Source organism: Nanorana parkeri, unplaced genomic scaffold (genome assembly GCF_000935625.1).
Source record: "Nanorana parkeri isolate BGI_ZX_2015 unplaced genomic scaffold, ASM93562v1 scaffold2211, whole genome shotgun sequence".
NCBI classification, from domain to species: domain Eukaryota; kingdom Metazoa; phylum Chordata; class Amphibia; order Anura; family Dicroglossidae; genus Nanorana; species Nanorana parkeri.
Window position 1 is genome coordinate 1 of NW_017308479.1, and position 10,323 is coordinate 10,323.

Sequence of the window (10,323 nt, forward strand, 5' to 3'; positions counted from 1 at the left end):
CTTGCCACGTGTCTCACAGTAGCAGTAGCGTGGTTGATAGCGCGCTTTTTATCTGGTCACATGGTCTGACCAGACGGCGCCAGAAGCAGCCAAAAATCTCCTCCCCCCTTATGCTGGCAGGCCGCTCAGCACGTGCAGAAATGAGCTCATCTTCACTGGAGTCTGTTAACCCACTCTCTCCCAGCAGAAATCACACTCAGTGCAGAAAATGACATTTTCTCAGAATAAAAGCACATTTTTCTTTCTCAGAAGCACACAGGATCACAGGAAACAGTCTCTTTAGTTGCTAGGAACATCCAGAACACAAAAATAGCAGTTTTGGGCACAAATTCCAGGGTTACAGGGTCGGTTGCTATGGGTTACGGCAGCACAACAATTCACAGAAATGGCTCAAAAATGACTAGAATGATCCCGGACGAGCCCCCAAATGAAGCGCTCACCCCCCCGAAAGAGCCGCTGAATGCCCAGTTAATCTCTAGTCTCTCTAGGGCAGGGGTGCCCACAATTTTTTGTGATAAGATCTACTTCTCAAATGACGAGCTACAGGAGATCTACCAACAACAACAAAAAACCCTCGCACTCCTCTGGCTGTCTCTCCTCGCTCTGCTGGCTGTCTCTCCTTGCTCATCCTCCTGGCTGTCTTTTCTCGCTCTCTCTCTCCTGTCTGTCATTCCTCGTTTTCTCTCCTGGCTGTCTCTCTTCACTCCCCTGGCTGTCTCTCCTGGTGCTCTCTCCCCTGGATGTCTCTCCTCTCTCTCTTTCATGGCTGTCTCTCCCCGCTCTCTCTCCTGGCTCACCTTGCTGTATTTTGCAAACAGTGCAGTGCAACAGGCTGTGTAAACTAATATTCTTTGATGCAATACATAGCACTTCAACCACCAGTATCCACCAGAAAGGTGTCAGGGTGCTTGGCTCAGCAGGGCCCCCCATTTAGGTAATTAGGTGTGCACAGCTAAATAAAATATACCAAAATGGAATAAAAGGGCCCCCCATTCACACCCTTCGTGATCTACCAGCATCAACTTTGAGAGCTACAGGTAGATCACGATCCACCTAATGGGCACCCCTGCTCTAGGGTATGATCTTCAAGTTAGAAAAAAGTCCAGGGAATAAGCGCTCTCCGAAGTGCTGGAAGGGATTTCAATTGGAGGGCACAAGGTGTGCTGCTTCTCAAAAAAGTGCGGCTGGGGTGTCCGACATTTGTGTTAAGATAACCAGAAGGTGAGGAAGTAGGGAAGCGCTAGTAACCTGGTGTGAATAGGTAGCAAAGTGATTAACGATTGGAAATGTAATACTCACATCTGGGTGAGTTAGTGGGACGATTCCAGGAAGGTGATGCTGTGTGTCAGCACTTGCGATCAGACATCAGAGGTGTCAGCGTGTTGGCCAAAAATAAATGAAGGAGCAGGTGAGTAAATTCAATGCGGATAATTTACAGGTGTGAATACATAGACTTACCATTAAGTAAGTAATGTTGTGACATCAGCAACGAAGATCCTTGGATGTCATGAGGTGGAGATCCTGGGCAGGGTGAGTAATGTATGTTGTGTTAGGTCAGTTTTGTTGATAGTGGTTTCATTTGAAGTAATTGGGAGATGTTTTGTGTTAATCACGATCCAGTGGTGTCACTTTTATGTTCAAAGTTACTTGGCAAGATGGACACTCTGCGGGTGCTGGCGCTGCTAGCAAGTCAATTGCTGAGCGCGTGAATGGGGGAGAGAAACCTAGTAAAGAGTATTGGTGATGGCTGGTCTCTAAACTGTGTCAGTAAGAGAGGGGATAAGGGCAGACTGTACGAGCCACTGTGTGGCAGGCAGCTGGTTAAAAGCGCTGCCAGGATCAATGTGGGGAGGGGGGAGTAACTCTCTCATTGTGTCGGCCCCGGAATGCCTGGACTCGCTGTGTGGCTAATTGGTAGAGAGAGCATGCACGAGGGTAATGTGACAGGACGCAGTGGTGGAACTACCAGGGTCGCATCGGTCACCGACGCGACCGGGCCCTGGCGTTCCGCCACTCGGGGGGGCCCAGGAAGGAAGAAGTGCCCCGACCGCGGCAGTGGAGTAACAAGCGTGGGGGCCCGATGGAGCGGCAAAGACGGACGAGCGGGAGGGGGTTGCACCGGTCGATAGCAGTGATGCGGGTCGGCCGGCCGTGAACATGGCCGCGAGGACACAGCAGCAGCCGTCCTGATAGTAAAGTGAGCCCAGTCTGGATGTTCCCGGCCGCTGTCCCCCACTGTAGTTTGTGTTTTTTTTTGTTGTTTTTGTTTTTACAGCCTACTTGAGTTTCCTTCAGCTGAGAGGACCGTGACATGTGAGGTAAGTGCTTTCCATTATAGAGCATGGAACAGAACATGGCTGAATTTGGAACTGACTATATTCTATTCCATGCTCTATTGCAGTGGTTCTCAACTCGTGGGTCGCGACCCAAAAGTGGGTCGCGACACCTTCTGCAGAATAGAACATAGTTGAATTTGAAATGTACTACACTATAATGTCATTGTATTACTAGTATTTTCATGAGGAATTAATTAAAACAGCCTTCTAGTCATACAGGGGACTACAAGTCCCAGCATGCACTCACTGTCCCTGTACACCTCTCACATATAACCCAGTGAACTACTGCAGGGGGCTTGCATGCTGGAACTTGTAGTTCACTGGGTGATTTATATATGGCGGTGTATAAGGACAATGAGGGCACGATGGGACTTGTAGTTCCCTGGTTGCTGTGGAGGGGTGTATAGGGACAATGAAGGCATGTTGGTTGTAGTTGAACTAGAAGTCCCAGCATGCCTTCACTGTTATACCCCCAGGGGCCTGGAAAGGAAGAAGAGGGCCCAGCCCAGTTACCGCCCAGGCCCCCGACATTGCCTACTGGGACTACAGCTCCGAGCAGGCCAGTGCTCCGCAGCGCGCCGGGGGGGGGGGGCGCCTTCATGGCTTCTTGCACCGGGGCCCTGATGTTCCTAGTTACGCCTATGACAGGACAGGAATGCTGCTAGGACCGGAGCCACCCAGCGAGTGCTGACGCCTCTGGCAAGGCAATGCTGAGCAGGTGGAAGGTGGGGAGACTGTGTGGGCAGTGCTGGCAAAGACTTGTCTCAAGTCTGTATGATTGATAGAGGGGGAAAAAAGGACAGACCGTACGTGCTGGTGTGCAGCAGACAGCCGCTTCCGAACGGAAGTGCTGACACACAGCATCACCTTCCTGGATTTGTCCCTCCAAAGCCTCCACTAACTCACCCAGATGTGAGTATTATACCCTAAGTATTAATCCTTAATCACTTTGCTACATAGTCACACCAGGTTGCTAGCACTTCTTTACCCCCTCACCTTAGGGTATGATCTTCAGCTGCCCACAAATTAGCATTAACCACCCTTCTTCTAGTGCCCACAAACTGATGTTCACTCCAGTAGTATAATGCAGAATAACGTTTTATTGAACATCTTCACTGGGGAGAGAGGTTATAGGGATTCTAAGCTTCCAGGGTGTCACAGACATGAACTCCAAGCAAAACAAATGACAAACGCACTCATCAATTCGTCACCAGCTCTACAGCAAGGTGCACACGAAATGGGCTTTAAACAGTAAAACAGTAGAAAGTGGCATAACAACAACACAGACCTCCTCCCTGTTGGAGGCCTCGGGGAAACCTTTCCCCCACACCAGCCTATGTCCACCCCCAGTCCTCAGGCCTAGCCTGGGGGCAGGCTGAACAGCACCAAGCCCTATTCTATGGCTGGTCCCGGCTACTCTGAGCACATGGCAAATCCCTCCAGTATGTCTACCCTATCCCAGCATGAACCACTGGTTGAGAGAAGCCCAGCGATTAGCTGCTGTACTGTACATACTCTCATTGGCTGTCCCACAATATGACAGAGTCATACTCCGTCCAAGGGGTACAGGCAATGCCAGTCACCTGGAATTAACCAGATAATTGCCACTATAATTCCAGCCAGGCTGACTACAGCCCTGGCTATCACTAAATGTCTAGTAGCCACATCACAAAAGGTGATGGGGGTTACACAAGTAAACCAGGTCCAATTTATGTATTTTGACTGTGTATTTACCTGTGTAGTTCAGCTTTCATGTATTGGTATATAACCCTTACATTAAGGCAAACTGCTAGAATGAAGATAAACACGACTCGTATTGCTTTAGTTAATCTGTATGATTTTTCAATGTATTTCTAGCCAAGACCACTAGAATCATGAATAAGCATCTCTTCTACAGCATAGGAGTTACCTTCGTTCTTCTGGTCATTATGACCTACTCCTATTTATACTATGTCAAATCAGATTTCACAGAGTTTACGAACTTTGGGCAAAAAAAAAGAAGAATTGCTTTCAAGGACAGAGGAATCAGTCACTAATAAGTCACAGACTATAGAAGAACCCAAACCTTTGACCGGTATGTGGACTGTCAATGTCGTTGGCCGTTTGGGTAATCTAATGGGAGAGTATGCCACACTTTATTCTCTTGCAAAGATGAATGGCCGACATGCTTATATCTTACCAGAGATGTACAGCCAGCTGGCCAAGATCTTTAAAAAAAGATTGCCAACACTTCACCAGGAAGTAAGTAACCGCATCAAATGGAGGAATTATGGACTTCATGACTGGATGTCTGAGGAGTACCAATATATTGAAGGAGAATATGTTCATCTTAGTAGCTACCCATGGTCTTTTACATTTTACCACCACATAAAAGACGAGATTCTTCATGAATTTACATTCCATGACTTTATTAAAGAAGAGTCTTATGCGTATCTGAACAATGTGCGTGGTGACAAGAAAAATTTCACTTTTGTGGCTATACATGTCCGTCGAGGTGACTATGTGCATGGTATGCCCAACACATGGAAAGGGGTGGTTGCTGACAATGGATATTTTCCAAAAGCCATGGATTATTTCAGGAACAAGTATGAAAGCCTGCTGTTTATTGTGACCAGTAATGGGATGGACTGGTGTAAAGAAAACATCAATAATTCAAAGGGAGATGTTCACTTTGCTGGAGATGGTCGAGAGGAATCTCCAGGACGGGACTTTGCCCTTCTGGCACATTGCAACCACACCATCATGATTATTGGGAGCTTTGGTATTTGGGTGAGCTATCTGGTTGGTGGTGAATCCATCTACTTAACAAACTACACAATGCCTGACTCTCCTTTTCTTCAAATCTTTAAATATGAAGCTGCTTACCTTCCAGAATGGATTGGGACTCCCGCAGACCTCTCTCCACTTTTGAATAACAAGAATCCGTAATGATAACTCAGGAACTCCTCTGGAGTTAAACAACATTTGACTAGGATCTATACCTCCCATGTATCTGCTACTGCATTTCATACAATGCAAAACAAGATTCTTATTGCATATTTTATTACAATGCCATATTTTTATGAACAATAGCATACAAAAAGTTTGAGACTTTACCCACACTTCCTGTTTGGATTACACAATATGGGTTAGATAGTAAAAGCTAACTCTTTTCAGTCTGATCTAAAAGTATATATTGAATAGGAAATGATGCAGCCTTGGAGCTCCTTGAACTGTATCGACTTTCTGAATACTAAAACATAGGCATGACCTTCTCCTTCACATCCCAGAAAAATCAATCGGTCGCTAAGGCCTCAGCCTTTTATTGTGGGATTTGGGCTAGGGCTTGCCTATGCTCTGACTTTCAGGATAGCATAGGCAGTTTGGGTGTCTCTGAGGGTGTTAGAAATTCTTTCTTGAATGACACTTACGTTTTTAAGCGTCTTAAGATTATTATAATCTTCATCAAAAAAAGGTCCAGTTGAATTAAAAACTTGTGACTTTAATTATATATGCACTGCATCGCATTCCGGCCGGCTCATTTTTTTGTGGGGCAAGAGGGGGTGTGGCAGGCCATTGAAGGGAATGGCACTGTAGCCATGCCCTCTGGCAGCAATGCGATCGCCCGCACGGGATCGCAAGGCACATTGTGCCTGCGGTCCGATGCGATCAAAATAGTGCTTGCATCATTTTGATTGCACCGGACCGAACTGCACTTCAGAGGCCCGCCACGCCTCCTCCTGCCCCACAAAAAAGTGAGCCGGCTGGAATGCGATGCAGTACGTTCCGGCTAGAATCGGACCGGAATGCACTGCATATGGCGTGAACTAACCCTAAAGGTTTCCTCTTCTTATATCCATATTCTGACTTTAAAATAACTATAGGCTAATCTTATAAGGTCATATACTTTGAAGTTTTATTCTCTGTAAATCCAGTAATAGCACTTCCCGATCTCATCTAAGGCGACCTGAGTCCACACCTCCCAATTATTACATTTCAAAGAACCATTTACAATATTACTATTGTGATGGAGTGTGTTTAGAAAGGACTCAGATATATGTAATTAATAAATATTTATATTTATAATTGATGAATGGAAAGAGGGGGGTTATTGAACACCTAAACATCACAGATGATCAATGAAACTTTGTAATTAAGATACTTATATATACACAAGGTATGTGAGACTGTCTGGGCACAATAGGGACCAATGAATATCTGTGCCAACTAAATGAGAATAATTAGGAACAGAGGAAAGGCACTACTACACACACAGTAAAACCAAATAACTACACATAAAAGGGAAGCTAACATCTGACATAGACTAAGCACTCTAATCACTTTTTAGTACTGTGAAGCTGCACTGGACTCCTTGTGCGTCTCTGGTTCCGCCGTCTGACACTCTAGAGCTGATGAGGGAATCCCCATCACCCTGGGAGAAAGACCTCTCCAGGATCATGCAATCTCGGGACGAATAGTCGAATAGAAAGAAAGGTAAAATAATTAACCATTCACATGTATGATGAAGAAATACCCTGTTACATATTTAGACCAAGAAACATAATGTAAAACAATATCATGGAAAAAGTAAGAACGATGAAGTATTTCTGTATATATACTGAATAATTTAATGTTAAAACGATCAAATATATGCATTATGGAAGAACAAATGTTGATGGATAAATAATTTATGTAAACAAGATATCCCATGTATGAATATTAATGTGAAGTTACTATTGACAACCGAAGAATAACGAATATATCATATTGACTAATGATAAATAAGGAACTGTATATATAAGCATAAAATAGAAATAATTGAAGGTTATTGAGATACAATATATTATATGCTGATTTTCGATCTCATGGTTGAATATTGACCTATATTGAATTATATGTTTGTTTAAAAAACAGATTATTGCTGAAAATCGATAGATACAAACAAACAAAACAAACACACCCCCCTGAAGAAGCCTTTGTGAGCGTAACGCGTAGGGGATTCATCATATAGTGATATACCTGTAAAGAACTATATGAAACATAAATATGTAAATGAATGTATAAATTATGTTTGTAATATGGATCATAAGTATATGAATCAGCAATAGCCGTTAGAGACAGTATTCTGATATCTGGAGAACTACATAAATGTTACTACAAGTGAATTGTTTTATATTGAACTGTGGGATTTTTAGAAAAACAACAATCTAAATAAATATTTATTAATTACATATATCTGAGTCCTTTCTAAACACACTCCATCACAATAGTAATATTGTAAATGGTTCTTTGAAGTTTTATTCTAACTACACATTGACGTAATGAGGTTTTATACTCTCAATATGGGCTTTACCAAACTACTTTTAAGTCATTTAAATTTCTACTTGACACACTTCACCCTTTTTAAAAAAAATACAGATCTTCACTTTAGACATTGTTCACACTAATATACTCTCATGTTCTTAAATTGTTCTCAGATTTCAAGGGCAAAGCAAAAGGATGCCTGTGTATTCCAAAGTCCCATTCAGTGAATACCCTACTGTGGGAGTTTAACCCCTTGATGACCCATGACAGGATAATTCCGTCATGGGTCCTTAAGAATCAGGTGTTTTGAGCATATCAGGTGAGTTGACCTCACGTTTCTGCTAATCTCCAAGGAAAATGACCTTCCTCTACTCGCCTCACTTAAGGAAGACTTAGATAAACTGTCCAAACATGAATTGACATGGTCAGGGCACCTGGCAGCATTTAAAATGTTGAACTCCAACCAGTTGTCTAACACACATTTCGAAACCTTTTTCAACAGGTGACAAATGTCTAGAAAAGTATCCTAGAATTCTCCAAAGTCCACCTTGCTTTTGAAGCAGTACAGCAGAAATCGCTGTTTCGGATATATGAACCTGGACAGCAAATGCAGCTTGTTTTTCTACTGTTGCCAGAGCCTGCGCTGCCTGTAAATCTTTCTTTAGCATTTCAAAAGCTAACTGATGATCATCAGTCCACGGTCCAAATCCTTTTTCCTAATTAAATTTCAACAGCTCATACAAGGGTCTTGCCTTTTCAGAAAATGACTCAATGAAAACTCTGGAATAGTTCAAAAATTCCAAGGACTGTCTTAATGTTTTGAATGATGTTGGCACAGATCAGTCGTTTCCCACGGCTGATCAGGACCCCAAGAAATGTAACCTCATGCTTCATAAGCTGAACTTTGTGTGTATTCAGCTTAAAACCTGCATCTTGCAAAAGAGTAAGCAACTCTTTTAAAATGATTAAATGCTGTTCCTGACTTTCTGTATTTAACAAAATATCATCAACATATTGCAATAGACAGTCTGGTCTTGATTATTTTGACAATACCTTTGCTAATGCTTGATTGAATACAGCAGGACTTAAATGTAGTTCCTTTGCATACAAATTGTTACCTTAACTCGTATGGAACAGAACAGAAAGGATTACACAGTTGTTGCCCTTGGCGATCAATCAGAATTATTGTTAAAAGTTTAAAGCCCATATCTGGGCAAACCAAAAAGCTATCCTTGCAATAGGGCTAACCCCACATTGCTCATTTATTCCACAAAAAGCAAAACCAGCGCCAGAACCCATAGGGTTCTCTCACAGTCTGTTTCTATTCTTAATTGTTACATCCTTTTTAATATCTACTACCATTTTTATAAATAATTACCATCAGTATACAGCCCAAATTATGACATCAGTATACTAGATAATATTTTTTTTAATTTTAGCATTTTTATGATTATTATTAATTAATATATTTTTTATACAACCAGTATTGTACTCTTTCACTTTTTTGTGCGTTGATTGGCACCTGTAGTGCATTGATTATTGCATCAATTTACGACAGTACCACCACTTAGTCATATTGTATCGCTAATACCAATTTATCTTCCCCTATTATCATCTATGTTATGTGTGAGACTTTGTGTGTTTTTTTTCAATGAGGTAACATTACGTCACTTTGCAGCCGCTGGGTTGTCTCCTGTTTGAATGCCGGCTCCTGGGATCTGTTGTGACGAGTATGCGACATACCAGTGTATTCAACGTTCCACCGATGTGCTAGTGCCTCTGCCTTGCAAAAAATGTTAAGCTTTTTATATTTGATTTATATTTGATTTATATTTATTCAATGCTATTAGTGCTTAATCTATCTGGAGTGTTCTCATGTATAATTATTCATTCATTGTGCAGGCGTCTTCAGCTGTGAAGATCAGGCATTTGCCTTGATGATGCCCTCTCAGCTTTGATTGGGCATTTTGACAGGGAGGAATTTCCTAGTAATAGAATGCTTTCCTGTGATTTGTCAGCTTTCAATCCCATTGTGGCTTGTGATCGAACACTCGTTATAAATTTGCACCAAGCTAGCTGAGCCGTCCAGCTCTGAGGAAGGGGAAACTCCCCAAAAATGCGTTCAGCTGAGTCAGCTTCTTTCTGCTGGTCTAGCAGCATATTTGGATTGTTTTCTCTCACTGCTAGAAATCTGCATGTATCCTGAGATTCATGTCCAACACGCTTTTTATCCACCTCTTTTGTGAGTACCATTTATCACTTTTAATCCTTCTAAACAAATAAAAGGATTATTTGCACCAGGAAAGGCACCCCGTGTTTCTTATGTAAGTGCTCATTTATGCCTAGGGAACTGGAATAAAGCACTTTTACTTACCTGATCCTGCTTCCCCAGCGGTCAGCGCTCACCTCTCTCCCCTCTGCCCCAACTGGTAGAATTTCCCTCAGCATCCTCATGTCTAATGAAGGTCTGTGGAACCGGTGAAGGGAAGAGGAAAGGAGGCTGCGAGGACCGGTCCAGCAGTCTGGAGGAAGCGAGCAGGAGTGGGGATCAGGTAAGAAGAATAGCTTTTCTTGTCCCATAGGCATAAACAAGCACTTAACCCTTGCAGTGCAGGGGCAGCCCCATTGCAACTGTAGTTTTTTGGTTTGGAATCTGTGTATTTCGCGCTTATGGATAATTAAGGACGCTTAAGTTAAATAAATC

The 10,323-nt window shown here is 42.8% G+C and overlaps 1 protein-coding gene across 1 annotated transcript; it reads left to right on the forward strand.

Annotated features, from left to right (window-relative positions):
• Positions 1-4,286: 4,286 nt before the first annotated feature.
• LOC108801078 (galactoside 2-alpha-L-fucosyltransferase 2-like) lies at positions 4,287-5,264 on the forward strand. The gene has a single exon (XM_018573026.1). It carries the CDS (start codon positions 4,287-4,289, stop codon positions 5,262-5,264), a length of 978 nt encoding a protein of 325 aa, XP_018428528.1.
• Positions 5,265-10,323: the final 5,059 nt, after the last annotated feature.